At 40.8% G+C, this 19,823-nt stretch overlaps 2 protein-coding genes and 1 non-coding gene across 9 annotated transcripts in view; 2 read left to right on the top strand and 1 right to left on the bottom strand.

Moving 5' to 3' along the window:
• Trip4 (thyroid hormone receptor interactor 4) overlaps positions 1 to 19,823 on the top strand; it is an 86,451-nt gene that overhangs the window by 4,954 nt on the left and 61,674 nt on the right. For 2 of the 5 annotated variants that reach the window (XR_010053965.1, XR_005487825.2), the window contains exon 1: positions 18,743 to 18,876. Coding sequence is in view for 3 of the 5 variants with exons in the window: in XM_039081508.2 (XP_038937436.1) it covers positions 9,915 to 9,952; positions 12,087 to 12,194; positions 18,568 to 18,876 (455 nt within the window). In the remaining 2 variants the exon portion in view is untranslated. Of the gene's footprint in view, positions 1 to 4,359; positions 4,510 to 6,131; positions 6,363 to 9,585; positions 9,953 to 12,086; positions 12,195 to 18,567; positions 18,877 to 19,823 lie in introns of those variants that run through there. The other 3 variants (NM_001134981.1, XM_039081508.2, XM_008766281.4) reach the window with 3 other exon arrangements.
• On the bottom strand, positions 1,741 to 18,821 carry Pclaf (PCNA clamp associated factor). Of its 3 annotated transcripts, none has more exons than XM_063265162.1 (5): positions 18,683 to 18,821; positions 14,020 to 14,393; positions 13,679 to 13,756; positions 9,330 to 9,492; positions 1,741 to 2,212 (listed from the first exon to the last, which is right to left on the bottom strand). In XM_063265162.1, the coding sequence occupies exons 2-5, from the start codon at positions 14,063 to 14,065 to the stop codon at positions 2,167 to 2,169; spliced, it is 333 nt and encodes a 110-aa protein (XP_063121232.1). In that variant the 5' UTR covers positions 14,066 to 14,393; positions 18,683 to 18,821; the 3' UTR covers positions 1,741 to 2,166. The 3 variants fall into 3 exon arrangements, with proteins under 3 accessions (XP_063121232.1, XP_063121231.1, NP_958821.1); XM_063265161.1 differs by lacking the exon at positions 18,683 to 18,821 and adding an exon at positions 18,402 to 18,573; NM_201418.2 differs by lacking the exon at positions 18,683 to 18,821 and having other exon boundaries at positions 14,020 to 14,132.
• Positions 14,436 to 14,542, top strand: LOC120094556 (U6 spliceosomal RNA). The gene has a single exon (XR_005488834.1). It is a non-coding gene; the product is annotated as a U6 spliceosomal RNA (small nuclear RNA).

The following is a 19,823-nucleotide window of genomic DNA, read 5'->3' as shown; positions in this document are numbered from 1 at the left end:
GGTCCTGAGTTCAATTCCCAGCAACCACATGGTGGCTCACAACCATCTGTAATGGGATCCGATGCCCTCTTCTGGTGTATCTGAAGACAGCTACAGCGTACTTATATATAATAAATTAATAAATCTTTAAAAAAAAAAGGCAAAAGAAAAAAAAAAACACAAACAAAAACCGAAGAAACAAGAAACATTGTTTTCAAAGTAGTTTGGACTAAAAGAGGTTCTGCTTAATCTCTAAACAGACATTAAAAAAATACAAAGACAAAAAAAAAATCTATACGTAAGCAGCTTCAAACAATATATAGTTAAAAAAAAATCACACCAATACACTTACTCGTATTTGGAAATAAAATAGTATGGATGGTAGGAAATACAAATAGATACTATGTTATTGAAACTAAGCGAGTTTTATGAAAATAGGCTGCTTAAAAACATGGTCAATTTTGAAAAAGTGATAGCCTGTCAGTAAACAAAACATGGATGAGAAAGTCAAGTATATCAGTTATCATGGGGGTAACACATATTTAATCCAGGGAAACTGAGGCGGCAGGATTATAAAAAAAGGGGGGAGGAGTTTGAGGCTGCCCTGGTTGACATACCAAGTAGCTAGTCAGCCAGGACTATGTGGTAAGACCCTGTCACAGCCATGAGCTGGGACATGGCTCATCCATTCTTAAAGGCACACATAAGGCAGCTCAAAACTTCCTTGTGTTGTGAATCCTGAAGGGATTCAATACCTTCTTTGTGCCTCCACACATACCCATACACAAAACTGCATACGACCCATACACACAATTGCATACACACACACACACACACACACACACACACACACACACACACACACACACACGAAATGAGTTAAATATTACAAAATAAAAAGTAAAAAATGCATGTCTCAGCCTATAATTCCAACAGTTGGGAGGCAGATAGGCAGTTCTCAGTGAGTTCAAGGCTAACTTGTTCTACATACTTGAATTAAGGCCACCTAAGAGGCTGCATGATGAGATCCTATCTCAAAACAATTGCTACTATACCTATAAAGTCAATGATCTCAAGTCATCTTGAGAAATGAAGGGGAATGCTAAGGAGCTGAGGTATAAAACTTGATTTACAGCATGATTTGTCTTTTTTTTTTTTCATTTCCAACTTTAAAAATATAGGCAAAAAATGGGCACACCTTTAATCCCAGCACTCAGCTTGGTCTATTAAGTGAGTTCCAGAGTACACATAGAAACTGTCAGGGGTGGACAGAAAAGGGAAAATAGATACACAGAAAAGTACTATTTTATAATACTAAACTGAATGTATGTCCAAAAAATTTCCTCTTTTAACGTATGTAGGGAATCTTTGTCCCTGATTCTGTATTTTATCTCTTTGATTATTAACTAGTTAAGTCCTCAAGACAAAATGGTCTTTAACTTTTCCTTCCTTCCTTCTTTTCTTCCTTCCTTCCTTTCTTTCTTTCTTTTTTTCTTTCTTTCTTTCTTTCTTTCTTTCTTTCTTTCTTTCTTTCTTTCTTTCTTTTTTAAGACAGAGCTTCTCTGTGTAGCCCTGGCTGGCCTGGAACTCCCTCTATAGCCTGGGACCCAGAAGTTCATCTGGCGTTCCCTCCTGAGTGCTGAGACCAAAGTGTGAAACATCACACCCAGCTAACATTTTCTTAAAAAGACATACAACTAGCTTTTCAATATTTTTTCTTTGCCTCCCCCACCCATTCTGATAAACGACAAGAGATTATAATTAATATTGAATTTTTTAATGTAAAAAAGACTAAGTCAAAATGCACTGTGGCACAAACACAGAAGCACGCACACATAAAAATATGGCACTATTTCCATAATCAATGCCCATAAAATGGCATCAGTACAAAAAATCTAAGCAGAGACAGTAGATTAGTAATTAGAGCATCATGTAGCGTTGGTTTTAGGAAGAAGCGTCACAGGTAAAAGAAGGAGCATATGACATAAACTCAAACATGCAATTCAAATTTACAAATTATAAAAATTCACCGCTTTTATAGCTGGTTTCTTTTGAATGGCTAAATTTTAGCCTCATTTTTTTTTCAATTAAATGCCTGTTAACAAACCAATTGGACAAACTCATTTACCCAAATTTACATCCTAGAATATGTAAGTAAACTGAAGACATTATTCAGATGAATAAGTTCTATTCATTTTCATCATCTCTGTGATCAGGTTGCAAAGGACATGCTCTGTGAAAAGAAGAGAACTTTTAATCACTTAAATATCAACTGTATAAAGTCAGAACATTAAAAATGTAATAGATCTGCTCAAATAACTAGAAATGAGAGAAAAATTACACTTCATTAATTAGCAAGTGTAAACAAATTCCAAGAACTACTAACAAAACTTTTTAACACTATTCCCTGTTTCACGGAATCATTTCTCAGTTGTGAGTTTTATTTAAAAGGACCTAGTACCTAGGGAAGCTGAGGCAGTAAGATTACAAAAAAATGGAGTTTGAGCTACCAAGTAGCAGGCCAGCCAAGACTATGCAGTAAGACCCTCCCTCACCAAAACAAGAAACAAACTGGGAGATGGCTCATCCACTGAAGAGGACAACAGTTTAGTTCTCAGCACACACGTAAGGCAGCTCACAACTTCCTGTAACTCCAGCTCCAGGGCATTCAATACCTTCTTTGGGCCTCAACATATACTCACTATACCCACGCACACAATTGCATATTCTCTCCTCTCTCTCTCTCTCTCTCTCTCTCTCTCTCTCTCTCTCTCTCTCTCTCTCACACACACACACACACACACACACACACACACACACACACACACACACACACAGCTTGGGCTTGGGAGGCTGAGATGGGGATTTGAGGCTCACCGGCCAGCCAGTCTGGTCAAATCAACCTGCTCCAGGTACAGTCAGAAAAACAGGGCATAGAGTGATTGAGAAAGACATTTGAGGCCTGGTAGAACATGCCTTTAATCCCAGTGTGTGTGATTAAAGAGGCAGAGGCAGGCAGATCTCTGAGTTTGAGACTAGCTTGATCTACAGAGTGAGTTCCAGGACAGCCAGGAATATCGAGCAACCCTGAATCATAAATTTAAAAAAGAAAAACAAAAGAAAAAAGAAAAAGAAAGAAAAGAAAATGAAGATACTTGGTATCCCTCTGGCCTACACATGTACAAACATATATGCACATCTGTGTAGACACACACACACAAACACAAATGTAAGCCGATGCTGTACTGATCACAACAGCTAAGATATGAACTAGCTTACAGCTGCACCAGTAGATGAATGAATAAAGGATATATGACACATATCCACAAAGGAATTTATTTAGCAATAGTGAAATGACATTTGGAGCCATAGAGATGGCTCTGTGGTTAAGAGAGCTTACTACACTTGCAGGACAGGAGTTCATATCCCAGCACTCACAATCAACAGTTCAACCACCTGTAACGAGCTCCAGAGTATCCCTGATGCCCTTTTCTGGTCTCCATGCGCACATGGACATACACTCGTAAATGAAAATTTAAATTTTTAATATTTAAAATTATACTTTTAGGAAAATCTTTTAAAAAAGAGATTGACATTTTCAAGAAAATGGGTGAGACCATCATGTTAAGTGCAGTAACCAAGACTCTGAAAGACAAATGTTGAATGCTTTCTTTCACACACAGAATTTAGACTTTATATATACTTGTCCATGCAGATGTATAGTAATAACATCAAAATAGTAAAGGGCCTGTGAGAGATGAAGGCAAGGTGTAAGAGTGGAGGAAGGAGTGAGAAGGTCATAGGTCTATGTGATGAGCTTCAGAAGTAAGAAGAGGAAGGGTGTGCAAGAAGGGGCAGTCAGAGCATGGAGACAAGTAAGAATGAAGTGTGCAGATGAAAGGAAGGGCTCTGGGAGGGCTTGCTGGGTGAGGGCACCTGGCACCTGACAACCCAAGTTTGAATTCTGGATCCAGTGGTGGAAGAACTTCCTCCGGGAAATTGTTCCCTTTCCTCCACAGACCTCTGTGGCACAAACACACAGGCATGCACACACACACACACAATGTAACTTTTAGAAATTTGACTAAAAAGGGGAAAACATTTATCTAAACAGTTCTACATGCAAAAATAGCTTGCCCTACTTGGGGCCAAAACAAGACTATAAGGAGTAACCATAGCAGAATATGAATTGAGGAGTTCATATTCTCATATATTCACTTACTATTTCAATAAAGGATAATTATAATTTTCATAGACAATGGCAAATCAAAGAAGTGGCCAAAAAAAATAGTAAAAAACCTCCAGAATCTAGTTTTTGTTGTGTTGAGTTTTCTTGTTTGGTTGCTTTGAATTTTTTGTTTTGTTTTATTTTCTTCCTAGGAAACTGAACCCAGGGACATACGCTAGATAGGCACTCCACTACAGAGCTACAAACATATCTCTAGTTGTGGCTTTTTGAGACTGTCTCACCATGCATTCCAGGCTGGCTTCAACTCCTGGATCTGTCTCAATCCTTGTAATTAAAGGCATGTAACGTCATGTCTAGCTATTACTGAATTATTATACTATGGGTTAAACTTGTTTATAAAACTATATAATTTATCTCCATTTGATAGAAAGTCCTTTTTTGTTTTTTGTTTTTTTCTATTTTATCTTTTTTTTTTTTTTTTTTTTTTTGTGGCCAAGACACAGATCAGTTCTTAGCTCCTACTCCAGGTGCCTCACAACCACCTGAAATTCTAGTTTTAGGACACCTGTGTCCTTGTCTCTGTAAGTACCTACACATATGTAGTACATATATATGCATAAATAAAAATAAATCTTTTTAAAGATTTATTTATTATACATAAGTACACTGTAGCTGTCTTCAGACACACACACAAAGAGGGCATCAGATCTCATTACAGATGGTTGTGAGCCACCATGTGGTTGCTGGGAATTGAACTCAGGACCTCTGGAAGAGCAAGCAGTCAGTGCTCTTAACCGCTGAGCCATCTCTCCAGTCCATAAAAATAAATCTTAAAAAAAAAATTACCAGTTGAGCATGATGTAAAATGCCTATCAAATCCATGATCTTTTTGCAGGGTTAATCAGTCGAACTCAGACCAGGTAGTGGTGGCTCATGCCTTTAATCCTAGCATCCGGGAGGCAGAAGCAGGTGGATATGAGTTCTAGGCCAGCCTGGCTATACAAAGCAAGTTCCAGGACAGCCAAGACTATACAGAGAAACCCTGTCTCAAAAAAACCAAAATAAAAATAAAGAGGTTGATCCCAGGACCTTTTCCTGACAAGCCCCTGTCACCGAGATACAACTCCAGAAATAACTATGTGCTCATTATGAAGGAGGAAGACAGGAGGACACAAGACTTCTGAGGATACTAGACTCCTAGCTACACAGTGAGTTTGAAGCTAATCTGGGTTACCAGGTGGAGGGGGATTACTCATGACTCTAATCCATCCTTGCCCCAGTGTGAGTTACCATACAGAAAGCTAAATGTAGCCAATCATGGTGGCTCATAGTCCTAATCTCAAAACCTGAGAGGCAGAGGTTAAGGCAGCTATTACTTGTTCAGGGCCAACATGGGCTGCAGAGTGAGACCAGGGGAAAAACAGCTGGGTAGTGGTGATGCCAACCTTTAATCCCAGGACTCAGTAGGCAGAGGCAGGAGAGCATGAGTTCTCGTTCAGCCTGGTCTGTAAAGCAAGTTCCAGGATGGACAGCCAAGCATACACAGAGAAACCCTATCTCACAAACAAACAAAGGACAGAAAAAAGAGAAAAGAAACAGAGAAAGGAAAAAAGTTAGATGATTATAGCACACTGGTAGAAACTGCCTGATGCTTACAAGTTCCAGAGTTCAATCCCTAGCAGAAAGAGAATTGCAGAGAGATAAGGGGTTTACAGTAGTACCTCGTACTTCCTCCAAAGTACATGTAAAACCTGAAATCTTCATAATTCCTAATTACTTTACAGGCCTTTTGGTTTAATGAGCCATAAAGAACACCAAGTCCATTCCACACTGTACACGTTTTCTCTAGATCAAAGTGAAATTATTTTCAAGGTGGACTTTTTATAATCCATATTTTATAAGCCACATTTAATGAAATCATTAACCAATGTTCAGTTCAGTGTTGTCCTTTTGTTGTTGTAAGTGAAACTCCAGGAGGCTTAAGATTAGTATTCTCCATCTAATTAAACCTTGAGATGATCTTCAAGGCAGTCCAGTTTAAGCTTCTCAAGATTTCCTGAGTTATAACCAGTGGGCTGAGTAGATGCGAAGATCTGGTTTTGTTTTCCTTGCAACGCTGGATGGCCAGATGCCATTTAGTCCAATTTCAAAATGTGGTCTGGCCTGAGTCTCTTAATGGATAAGGCACAGAAAGGTAAGTGAGAACCCAAGGAGCTTGGCTATAGCTCTTAGGGAATTGCTGGAACATGAAGGGGTGTCTGTTTCATAGTAGGTAGGGCCCGATGTGCTGGTTAAAGGGACAAATGACTCGACCTGCATGGGGAGGACCAGAACAAGGAGCAGCAACAGTCCCAAACAAAGTCTGACCGCCATCCTCTTACTCCTGCTGGTTGGGGTTCCAAGTATCCAGCTTGCTGCTTGTTGGGCTGGAAATTCCCTAAGTTTCTGACTGGTATGGAGATTACAAACCAGGTCTTACTTTCATGAAGACATCACAATGACAGTGTCATGGTACCACACCCTCTCTTTCTACACCCAAGTACTCTTTTTGCTTTGATGTTTGAAGCAGGATCTCAGGTAATTCAGGCTGGCCTCAATCTCACAAATACTTTCTTTTAGAATTAAGACATTTTTTTAAAGAAAGGCAAGCAGTGGTGGTATGCAATTTTTAATTCCAGCATTCAGAAGGCTGAGGCAGGTGGATCTCTATGAGTTTCAAGCCAGCCTGGTGCACACAGTGAGTTCCAGGCCAGCCAAGACTACATAGTGAGTTTTTGTCTTTAAAAAAAATGAGAGAGAGAGAGAGAGAGAGAGAGAGAGAGAGAGAGATTAAAGTCTGAGAGCAGTAAAATGGCTTCTATGGTAAGCGTGCTTGTGTGTCGTTTGACTCTGAACACCTAGACTTCAGTCCCTGAAACCCATGTAGAGGTAGAAAGAGAACTGACTTCTGAAAGTTGTCCTCTGAGCTACACACCCTCTATAACATGTAGCTTGGTTTTGATACATAGAAATCTAAAAGAAAGAATTCAAATATTCTTTCTTAATTTTTTCTTCTAGGTGCAGAGTAATGAAGCTAAGGCCTCAGACATGCCAATACCCCAGCCCCACCCCCTTTAAGATTTATTTAATGTATGTGAGTACACTGTCACTCTCCACACACAGCAGAAAAGGAGACTGGATCCCATTACAGATGGTTGTGAGCCACCATGTGGTTGCAGGGAATTGAACTTATAACCTCCGGTAGAGCAGTCAGTGCTCTTAACCACTGAGCCATCTCTCTAGTCCCCCCCTTGGGGCAGGGATGTTAAGACAGGGTTTTTCTGTGTAGCCCTGGCTGTCTTGGAACTCACTCTATAGACCAGGCTGGACTCACAGACTCAGAGAGATCCACCTGCCTCTGTTTCCCTTGTGGTGAGATTAAAGGAAGGAATGTAACACCATACCTAACTTTTTTTTTTTGTGATTCTTAATGAAGTTGAATAGACTCCAACTTCAAGATAGACCTTGATTGTTAGAAGTTGATAGTATGTAGCATGAAACAAAGTTTTTACCCAAATAATTATTGATACTTGTTATATTCTCATATACTGTGTGTATGTTGTACAAAGCAGTATACTTTTTCCTTTTTAAAAATGATTTTCATTTTATGTATGTTTATTTTTATGGGTACATGTGTATTTGTGTCCAACATGTACATCATAACTACAGGAACTCAAGGGGTCAGAAGAGGCATCAGATCCCCTGGAATTGGAGTTACAGACAGTTGTGAGCTGCCTTGTGGGTGCTGGGAACCAAACCTCAAAGCTCTGCAAGAGCAGCCATTCCTCCAGCCCCAAATAGCATACTTTTTTAAAAAAAGATTTATTTATTTATCTTATATATGTGAGTACACTGTAGCTGTCTTCAGATACACCAGAAGAGGGCATCAGATCCCATTACAGATGGTTGTGAACCACCATGTGGTTGCTAGGATTTGAACTCAGGACCTCTGGGAGAGCAGTCAGTGCTCTTAACCACCGAGCCATCTCTCCAGCCCCAAATATCATGCTTTTGTACTTAGAATTTTAGCTCAATGTTTATCACTAGCGCCCTCATTTCATCTCATTTCATTAAAAACTTAAAAACAAGTTTGCATTATAGCACCTTTAATCCCATTACTGGAAAAGCACATACATCTCTGTGAGTGTGAGGCTAGCTGAGTTTACATAGTGAATTTCACAGTGGCCAGAGCTACATAATAGAGGCCCTGTCTCACAAAAACAAAAATCATTTTAAAATTCCCAACCTCCAGGCAGTGGTGGCGCATGCCTTTAATCCCAACATTTGAGAGGCAGAGGTAGACAGATCTCTGAGTTTGAGGCCAACCTGGTTTACAGAATGGACTGAGTTCCAGCATAGCCAGAGTTACACTGAGAAACCCTGTCTCAAGGAAATAAACCAAAAACCTCCAGCCCCAGATTTTGAAGAATTCTTAAGAATTTGCAGAAGATTGAAAAAAATATATGGAATTACTATGGATAGTTTCTATAGAGTAATTTCTGTTTAATTTATTTTATTTGTATATTTCTTATGAAAGTTCAGCATATAGTATTATTACTGACTTTGGAACTGGAAACTACACCTAGCACTGCATGCATACTGAGTACTCACACTGAGCTACACTCAGTCCCTAACTAGTAATTTTGTGGGGTATAACGGGCGCGTTTAGTGGAATTCAAATCAGATGAACTGACAGAAATTTCTTTTTGAAAATACAAAAAAGACAGAAAAAAGAAAAGGAGGGAAGGAGGAAGGCATGCGTACTGTAAAGTGTGAGAGCTCATGCCTCTCTGCATAGCACTTTAGCAAGCTGAGGCAGAAGGATTACAAGAAGTTCATGTTAATCCTGGGTTACATACAGAGACTGTCTCAAAAAACAAAACAAGACAAAAAGCTATGAAAATTAGAGGAATAATAAATGAAGAGGAATCAAGTCTCTTTGGAGTAAGTAAAAGTAAATATTTTTTAAATTTTTTCAAATTTTAAAGTGACATAAATGTTAGAAAGTAAAGCATAGATTTCATTTTCTTACTGGTTCAGAGAGAAACCTTAAAATTTGTATCCCATTTGTCTTTTATCTTTAAGAGGATATTTTCTTGTTTTCCAGAACATAAACACTTACTTTCTCTTTGCTTTTCCTAAGCCACTGCTTCCTGCTTCTTCAGGAATCTGGTTTTCTTTTTTAGAATCTTTAGGGGACAACCTGAAGAATTCCCCGATGCCTTTTTGCCACTTGGGAGTTGGGCGCACACAGACTGGGTTCCCTCCAGCATACTTATTTTCAGCTGTAAAATAGAAACAGAACTAAATAAAAACAAATGTAGTCACCATTCTCCACCCAACCCCAGACAGGGTTTCTCTGTGCAGCCCTGGCTGTCCTGAAACTTGCTTGTAGACCAGGCTGACCTCAAACTCAGAGACCCACCTGCCTCTGCCTCCCGAGTGCTGGGAGTACAGGCGTGTACCACCACCTGGTATTGCCATTCTGTAGCACCATACTCTAAATATTAAGTGTTCTACCTTAAATTAGAAGATGAAGGCTGGAAAGGTACTCAGTGGTAAAGAACACCTGTTGCTTTTCAGAATACTAGGGCTGGGCTGCAGAAGGGGCTCTGCAGCTAAACATACTTGTTTCTCTTACAGGTTACCCAGGCTCCATTCCCACATAGTGTCTTGAAACGTTCATAACTCCAATCCTGAAAATCTGATGCCTTCTTCTGGCCTATATATGGGCACACACATACAGTGAGCAAAATACTCATATACATAAAATAAGTCTTAAAAAAATAGCAAAGAATATAGCTTGATTCTTAATACCCATATCAGGTGGTTCCGTATCCATACACAGGACACAGGTCTCTCTCTCTCTCTCTCTCTCTCTCTCTCTCTCTCTCTCTCTCTCTCTCTCTCTCTCTCTCACACACACACACACACACACACACACACACACACACACACTCATATATAAATCACTTGATGAAGAAACCTGATGCCCTGAATTCAATCTCAAGGTACCACATAGAGGTGGAAGTAGAGAACCAACTCCCAGAAGTTGTCTTCTGGCCTTATTTGTGCTGCAACACACAACACATCTACCCCCATAGCAACAAGTAATACATTTTATAAAATGTATTTACCTTAATATAAGTTTGTGCCATGTAGTATAAACTGTCCAAGCTTTATTTAGTAGAGTTATTTATTTATTTGTCTGTCTATTTATGGGGGTTTGTGAGTGTAGATATGGGTCAAAGATTGAACCCAAGACCTCACATGTGCTAGGCAAGTGCTCTACTACTCAGGTATATTTCTTGGAACAGTTAAGTTATTTAGTTAAAGAACATATACAATGTGAGCCAGACTAATGGCAGAGGCCTGTAATCACAGCTACTTGGGAGGACAAAGCAGAAGGATCCAAAGTTCAAAACTTGCATGTATTACCAAGTGAGCACAAAGTCGACCCAGGTAAATTACTGAATCCCAAGCCCCCTCCCGCTACAAATAGAGCTAAGAACACAGCTCAGCAAGAGACTCTTTACCTGAAGTGCCCAAGGCCATAGGTCCAATCCCCAATACCTGGGGAATGGAGCAATGTGAAATTTTCTGTAAGAGTAAATCCTACTTTTCAAAGCAACTGACTCCTACTTTTCAAAGCAACTGACTCTTTTCCATAAGGAAAATCCTCTTCCTGGTTATATTTTAATAGTAATGTAAAATAAAAATTCAGGGAAAGTTGTCTCTTTAAAAAATAGTTACAGGAGAATGGTGACTCTCTCCTACAATCCTGGAAACCTGAGCTTCACCCTCTAGACCCTCTCCCCTAAGAAACAGGGAGATCAGAAGTTGAGGGCCAGCTTTAGCTACCTAACAAGTTTGAGACGAGCCTGGATTACATGAGAACTTTTCTCAAAAGTGGGGATGGAGAGACAGCTCCATTGCTAGGAGCACACGTGGCTCTGGTTCAGTTCCTAGTACCTACATGATGGCTCACAGCCATGTGTGTAAGCATTGGTACACATACATTTGTCCAAACAATACACTCAGACATATTAAATAAATGAACCTAAAATCAAAGGAAAACAAACGTTCTTTATAATTTCATCAAAGAAAACTTGCTAGGCAAGTGCTCTAATGCTGACCCATACATACTCCTAGCCTTATGTTAATAGAGACGTTCTCAGTACTAGAAATATGCAGCAGTACTTGCAAACTTGGTTTTTGGTAGTATTAGGGATTAAAACTAGGATCTTGTGAATGCTAGATACACCGGCTACCTCTGAGCTACATTCCTAGCCATTGATTGATTAAGACAGGGTCTCCATCTATTACCCAGACTGGTCTGGGACATCAGGGTTCAGGCATCCTCATGCCTCTGATTGTAGCTGGGATTGCAAGGCTTTCCACCATGCCCAGCTTAGCTGCATGATTTCAACTCAGTTATGCTGATTTAGTTGTGTGGCCTTAACAAATTACATAATTTTTAAATGAGGCTATTGGACCAGTGAGATGGCTCAGGGGTAAATGCTAACACACCTGGACACCTGAGTATCAACCCCAAGTTAAAAGGACCTGATTTCCACAAAATTGTTTTTGTTCTCTGACTTCCACATATGTTATAGTGTACAAATCCATGCATACATGAACACACACACTAACACACACAGGCATTAATATCATGTATTAAAATAATTTAGAATGAGTACTACAATCTGATATAGTTGTTTGGCATTAAAAATACAAACCTAGGGGTTGGGGATTTAGCTCAGTGGTAGAGCGCTTGCCTAGGAAGCGCAAGGCCCTGGGTTCAGTCCCCAGCTCCGAAAAAAAAAGAACCAAAAAAAAAAAAAATACAAACCTATGAATATTTTTCTTTTATTGGCAGAGAGAAGGTGAGTCAGTACTTCTTAGAGCCCAGGCTGCCATCTCATCCACTATGTAGCCTTGACTTCCTGAGCATCCCGCCTGTACTACTCAAGTGCTGGGATTACAAGTATGTGCCACTACACCAAGCTGCTGCTTGTTTTATTGGTTTTGTGAGACAGCATATTGCTAGGACCCTCAGCAGACCTGGTACTCACTTGATATCCCAGACTGGCTTTGAACCTACAGTAGTCATCCTGCTTCAGCCTCCACAGCAAGTAGGATGACAGCCATGCATCTCTTTGCCAGGCAGTTTATCACATATTAAGGACGTATTCAATTAGCTCTAGTGATTCAGTGGCAGGCCAGACAATGGCAATAAATGGAATTTATTTTAGTTGTTCAAAATATAAGCTGACATTCTAAATAAATTTATCTTTCAAAAATTTTGTCTACTATCTTATCCGAAGAGGTGGAAATAGTAAATATATTCTGTTGAACATTTTAGATTTGGTGAAAATTATGGCCGAGTATGGTGTAGTACATGCCTGTAATCCTAGCACTCCAGGGACTGGGGCAGGAGAGAATCAAAGCCAACACAGCTAAATGCACTCAAGAGATCCTATCACAAATAAATAATGGTGGCGGTGGGCTGTGTTGTCATAAAAACCCTCGAAAAGTCAGAAGATAGCAAGGATCTCATCTCAAAAAAGTAAATTTGGGTGTGGTAGTGAATACTTGTAATCCTGGCAATCAGCAATCGGTGGGTGGTGGGGGCAGGGGCGGGTTATAGATGTGACTCAGTTGTCTAGCATACAAAGCCCTAGGTTAGATCCCCAACACAGACTAAACCTGGCATCCATGGCCTATATGTGGAATTCCAGCAGTGGGGAGGTGGACGGCAGAAGGATCTGGAGTTCAAAGTTATTCTTTGTACATAGAAATTTTGAGGGCAGCCGGGTTACATGAGACCCTGGAAGAGGGAAAATGGAGGGAAGGAGAGAGAACAAAAGAGAGGAGGGAGGAAAAAAGGAAGGTCAGGTCAGGAAGGAAAGGTGGAGTAGAGGAGGAGGGAGAAGCAGAAACAAAAGCAAAACATACTAGGGTAGTGTGCTTGAGATCTAGCTCAGAGGTGGAGTACTTGTGTTCAACATGAGCAAGAAAGGCCCAGGGTTCAGTTACCAAAGATTGCCTGCATGGTCAGATACACACACACACCCTACAGAAAACGTGGTAGCACTGTCACCCCTCACCCTGAATCTAATGAGGAGGCACTTGAGTAGCCTCCAAGAAAATAGTAGTTGTTAATAAAAATTTAAATAACACCATTCAGCAAAGAAAAATAGGTTTAAAAAGAAACTGTCCCTCACCACCAAGAAATGAGTTTTCCATTGGACCCTCACATCCCTATCCAAGCCTCCTGAAAGACTAAGGGCCCTTTAGAAGGCAAGGAAGAAATTTAGGGGTGAGAATGTCAAGGGAAACAAATTCCAGAGGAAGGAGATGAAGTAAAAATAAATCGACCACGGGCCACACATGTTAGTTCTGCTGTGCCAGGCCTGATGCTTTCAGGGGTGTTAGTGTTACTTCAGAAGCTTCCAGGCCTCTTCCTACCTTTTCTCGACGAACCGGAAGAATTGGTGACAAAGGTGGAGGAGCCAAGCACCTTCCTAGGGGCTTGAGAAGCCACCACTGCAAAGAAAGGTGAAGAGGGGCGTTCAGAAGAGGCAGGAAAGTTCGGAGTACCCCTCACCCTCCTCGAGCTTTGTTGTACCACAGTCCCAGGCTAGCCGGGAATAGGGAGATGCACAGCAGCAAACGACCTTGCCAGGTTTCTTAGAGGTGAGGGCCTAGCTGCTCAATGGGAGGCAGCCATAGGTAATGTAATGAGGCAGTCTCCACCTCAGGGACAGGCTGCCTAGGGAACCCCCTGCTATCAAGCTGTATCCCTTTACCTTTTCTGTAGGCTCCTGGGACGTAGTTTGCTTTGGTCCGAACCATGTTCGCGCAGGAAGAGACCACTTTAACTGACTCCCCAGCTACAGATGTCTTAACTGGACGAGAACCCGAAAAATGATGTTCCCGCCACAGTTTAAATGGGTCTCTTTCCCGCGCGCTCCAAGCTCTAGAGAACCACGGTTCTTATTGGTTCCGCGCCTTCACACTGAACCAATTGGCAACGTCCAGCGGTGACAGCCTCGAGACTTCAGGCTTTGCTGGCCAGTCCATCAGCCCCAGTGGTCGCGATTCGTACCTTCTCCCGGTGGGCGGTGCCAGGACTTTCCAGGAGTGCGCCAAGCGTGGGAGCTGAGGGTAGGTAGGCAGTGAACTAGCCAGTGGTAAAATAAAACCAATTAAAGATAGGAATTATGTGCTCGCTTCGGCAGCACATATACTAAAATTGGAACAATACAGAGAAGATTAGCGTGGCCCCTGCGCAAGGATGACACGCAAATTCGTGAAGCGTTCCATATTAAAAAAAAAAAAAGGAAGTATAATATGTCTTCAAAAGCTATCAGAGTTAAATCCAAGATGATTAAACACTGAAAATGAAAATTAAGTGGACTTTTCAATGTAAATCAAAACTAAAGTTTAGTATCTAAGTGTGAACTCTACTGTTTTCTAAAACAACTTTCTGAGGCAGGAGAAAGGAAAATTCAGTTTAGTTGGCAGTGTTTTAAACACCGTTTACAGATCGCATGAGACTAAAAAGTTTGGACAAATTGTCCATACATATATAAAAATAAAATAAACAAACATGCCCAAAGAACTAAAAAATCTACCAAATGTAAAAAGGTCACAGCACCAGCCCACATGAGGATAACCCTGCAAAAAAGAGGTCATAAATATTTTTGACCCATATTTCAAATTACAATATTCCTAAGAATTTATGTTTCTTCTGAGTGCCATGCATGAAACAAAACCATACATGTTTGCTATAGGATGCTTTCTGTTAATGCTTATCTGAAAGGCAACCCTTCAAGGTGTTATAGAACTGCCTCTCTACAGTGAATTATACTTGGACAGCAACAAAATCTACTCAGGGCTTTAACCAAATCAACAATTCATAGTATATTCAATTTAAAGATTTTAAAGCACCTGTAATCTCAATCCTGAGGAGGTAGAGACTGGTAAATTGTGAGTTCTTTTCCAGTCTGGGCTAGAACACAATATTAAAAAAGAAAGGAAGAAAAGAAGGGGTCCGAGAGATGGCTCAGTGGTTAAGAGTAGGGGCTGCTCTTCAGAGGACCGAGTTCAATTCCTAGCACTCACAGGGCAGCTCACACCTATCTGTAATTAAGCGCCAAGTGATCTGACACACAGACATGTAGGCAGGCAAAACGATAATGTACATTAAATAAAAAATAAATCATGTATTTAAAAAAAAGAAAAGGAAAGCTAGACTGAAAACAAAACAAACAAAATCCCCAGGAGTGGAGAGATAACTCAGCAGTTAAGAGAACTGGCTACTCTTCCAGGAAACCTGGAGTACACAGGTTCAATTCCTAGCACCTACAGGACAGCTCACAACTGTTTGTAACTCCAGCTCCAGGGGCTCTGACACATTGACACAGACACACTCGGGCAAAATGTGAATCGATGCACATAAATCATTACGAAAAAAGAGCTAGCTGTGGTGCAGGCCTTCTATTCCAGCACTCAGGAGGCAGAAACAGGTGAAGCAAGGCCATCCTGGAACTCTACAGAGTCAGGTCCTGGAAGACAGGGGTTACACAGAGAAAAGAAAACCAACCAACCAACCAAACAATCCAAGTGAAAATAATGAAAGGATTTAGGCAGTCATTAATTAACATGATAATGTTAGCAATTGCCTGTAGTTTATCTTATCCCGGAGTGTTAGATTACTGCCAAATTCCCACATAAAATCAACAAGACAATCAACAAGCATTCTGTCATTGTCATTCATCTCATGAAAATGCATACTGGTTCATTTTTTTTTTGTTTCATTTTTCTGGACAGGGTTTCTCTGTGTAGTTCTGCCATCTTGGAACTCACTCTGTAGATTAGGCTGGCATCCAGTTTAGAGATACACCTGCCTCTGCCACACAAGCGCTGGGACCAAAGGTGTGCCCCCACTGTCAGACTGCACATTGGTGCTCCCCCTGTCAGACTGCACATTGGCTCTTAAATGGTATTGGTTTGTTTCACTCAAAGGCCCTCTACTCCGGACTGAGTTGCCTAGTTGAGCTCAACATTCTAGAGTCCTGCAAAGAAAGGACCCTGAGAATGCTTTTTCTCTTACACTTCAAGCAAATGGCTAGAGAGAATTTCAAATATGCCTTTTCACACAGGACAATCTACATATTATTGTACTGTGTTTATTTGTTTTGTCTTTTTTATTTTGAAACAGAGTTTCTTTGTGTAGTCCTGGCCATCTTAGAACTTACTCTGTAGACCAGGTTGGGCCCAAAAAGAAAAGAGATTTGCCTGCCTCTGCTTCCTGAGTCCGGGGGTTAAAGGCATGACCATCACTGTCCTGCTTTTTTTGTCTTTCAATACCAATGATGTCTATGAGGAATGCAAGTTAAAGAAAGAACACAAAAAAAGCATGGTACTGAGCAAAAGGTTTTTTATCTATTTTTTTTATTAAAATGGCTACTTTGAGAGCTGGGTGTGTGACGCAGTTGGTATAGTACTTGCCAAATAGGAATAAACTCTTAGTTTGCTTCCCAGCACCACATAAAGCTAGGCAAGATGGCATATGAGTGCAGCCCCAGCACTCGGGAAGTAGAGGCAGGACGATCAGTGCTATCCTCAGCTACTGGTGAGCTCAAGACCAGCCTGGGACATGTGAACCCTGTCTAGAAGGAAGGGAGGAGAAGAAAGAGGAGAGAAGGAAGATGGTGATTGGACTCCAGGCATCGGCAGGAGGGTCTCTCAGAAGTGAGGCCAGCCTGGAGTTCCAGAATAGCCAGGACTACAAAAAAGACCCTGTCTCAAAAGACTGAAACAAAACAAAACAAAAAAAAGATTGCTTTAGAGAAGTCCTTCTCTCCAGTTAAATAAAACACAGAGGTTTATGCAATTTAGACATGGAAATCTTGATGAGTTGAGACTTAAGAAAAGTTGTAGTGGGGACAGCAAATGGCTCAGCAGGTAAGCACACTTGCCACCAAATCTGATGACTTGAGTTCCATTCCCAGGACCCACAGACTAGAAGGGTAGAACTGTCTCCTATAAGGTTTCCTTCCCCATCTCTACATGAGCACCATAGCACTGATCACACCCACCCAATACAAAACAAACATCTTAAAGAAAAAATGTAAACACTTTAAAGAAAAAAAGAACAGAAAAGTTGAAGTGTTGCATGTATTAATGAAATTTCTTATTAAATTTATATCTTGCTACTGGGGATGTGCCTCAAGGTCTTGTATATCAAGTATAGTCTCTACCACTGAGCTACTAAAAACTATTGAAATGAATAAATATAATAAAGGTTGCATTATCTGAATCACTAGAATTAATAATCAGGTTAGATTATTATGAAAAGATAAAAATTATTCTCACCATTAATTAACATTGCTGTATTTTGCTTTTTTAAAAAAGTTGTTAGGTCAGTGAAATGGTTTGGAAGGTAAAAGGTCTCGCTGCCAAGCCTGACCACCTGTGTTTGAGTCCCAGGACCCATATGGTAGAAGGCAAGTAGTCTCCCAACAAGTCCTCTGACTGCCACATGTGTACTTTTATTTTTGGTAGGCCACAGACATACACATGGACAAATACACAGATAAAATAATAATATTTTAAAGACGGTCTCACCTTAGCTGGCCTGGAACTTACTACAAAGACCAGGCTGGCCTTGAACAAAGATCCACCCACCTTTGCCTCCTAGAGTGCTAGGGTTAAAAGCATGTGCTAGCGGTGTTGGGGATTTAGCTCAGTGGTAGAGCACCCTGGGTTCGGTCCCCAGCTCTGAAAAAAAAAAAAAAAAAAAAAAAAGCATGTGCTAGCACACTCAGCTAAAGTAATTTATTTTTCCAAGATTTTTAATTTTAAAAATTGTGTATGTGTAAGTGCCTGCATGTATGTATGTGTGTCACATGTGTGCTTGGTGCCTGTGGAGGCTGGAAGAGGTCGGAGACCCTGGAACTGGAGCTCCAGATGGTTGTAAGCCTTCATGTGGTATAGCAGTGAGATTCTAGTCTCAATTACAAACAGCACTAAAAATAAGAACCACTAACTTCAGATCAAAAACTAGTACCGTGCTTACAAATAGCTTGCCAAGGGTTGGAGTTTTTGTTTTCCTTTGATAGTCCAACCGGAGACTGAACCGAGATTCTTGCATATTCAGGAGGCAGGGTATCACTGAACTCACCTCCTTTCTGTTTTGAGACAAAATTACAGACTGGCTTTGAGTGCACTTAGTACCACAAGCAGGCTTTGGATTTGTTATCTTCCTGACAATGGCTGTTTTAAATGTTCTACAATCAGAATCAGACTAGATTTGAAGGCTGTGCCCATCTTTTGTGGTCCTATTACAGCTGGAGTTGCCCCTCAGTACCAAAGAACAGTCAAGCACTTTTCTTCCCCATACGTGTAAAACAGACCCGGAAGCTGGGAGAAGCCGCGCAACGGAGCAGGGCGGTGCGAACTTACGGAACCCTAGTCAACGAGGTCGGCGTTGCAAAGGGAACTAGTCCAGCGCAGGACGAGAAGCTTTTGCAGCCCAGCTGGTTCCGGTCGGGGAAGATGGCGGTAGCTGGGGCGGCATCCGGAGAGCCACTAGTACACTGGTGCACACAGCAATTGCGAAAAACTTTCGCCTTGGATGTCAGCGAGGAGATCATACAGTAAGATGGGTTCCGGGACTGAGGCGGGAGCAGCCCTGTGATATGCCTGGTAGAGCGAACCGGAAAGCCGGGAGGACTAAAAAGTTGAGAAGAAAAGAAGTATGATTAAAGGGACTGCGGTCTTTAGAGTTTGGTTTTTTTGGCTTCCAGTTCAGTTTAGCCTCTAGATTAAGTATGCCAGACTCCACCCACTTTCCTAGGAAAGTGGCAAAGTAGTATTTAGACTTGTAAGAACCTAGACTGGGAATCGGTTTGCTTAGAGATTGTGAAGACAATGAACAAGTCAGATTGGCTTCCTAGAAATTCCTTACTCTGAACGTTGTAGTTTGTATCAAGAAGGACCCAGAATTTACACGAGGGGCGACATGATCCAGTACAAATATTTCCTGATTCGAGTCACAGCTTCAGTTTTCTGTTGCCATTAGCCAGTTTGGAACCTTTGGCAAATAATCCTCCACTTTGTACCGTCCCCTTTATTTAGAATATTAATAATTGCTAGAGCTTGCTTTCAGTGTTTTAAAAGTCATACAAAACAGATGGCGATTCCTTAATGTTCTTTAAATGATTAACAATTTGTTGCACTATTACTGTATGCCAGTCTCTGGACAGTCAAGATGACCTAGTGTTGACGAGTTCTGTGATTGGAGGAAGCTGAAGGTCTTTTGGGAGACCATAATACATTTTTCAATATCCAATAAACTATTCATTCAATAAAGGAAATGCTTTATGATTTGAAACTCTTAAAATGTACTGGAAAAGATGCTTTCACCTGAGAGCCAAAGGCTAGGCTCAGGCTCACAGTATTCAGGTGGAGGGGAAGATTACAAAAAGAGACTTGGATAAAAAGAAAACAAATCTAAGACTTTCCCTTAACTTGATTCTGTGTTGCTGTAAACAAAATTGCTATTCTAGAATTATAAGAAATAAGGTTAGTTTTCAGAGTTTTG

This window comes from Rattus norvegicus, chromosome 8, assembly GCF_036323735.1.
Source record: "Rattus norvegicus strain BN/NHsdMcwi chromosome 8, GRCr8, whole genome shotgun sequence".
NCBI lineage: Eukaryota > Metazoa > Chordata > Mammalia > Rodentia > Muridae > Rattus > Rattus norvegicus.
This window is presented reverse-complemented; position numbering and strand designations above follow the sequence as displayed.

Coding starts and splice junctions, on each gene's coding strand:
- Pclaf (XM_063265162.1), bottom strand. CDS start 14,065: ATGGTTCGGACCAAAGCAAACTACGTCCCAGGAGCCTACAGAAAAG. Junction 13,757..14,019: donor CCCAGGAGCCTACAGAAAAG/GTAAAGGGATAC, acceptor CTTTCTTTGCAG/TGGTGGCTTCTCAAGCCCCT. Junction 2,213..9,329: donor TTAGGAAAAGCAAAGAGAAA/GTAAGTGTTTAT, acceptor TTCTTTTCACAG/AGCATGTCCTTTGCAACCTG.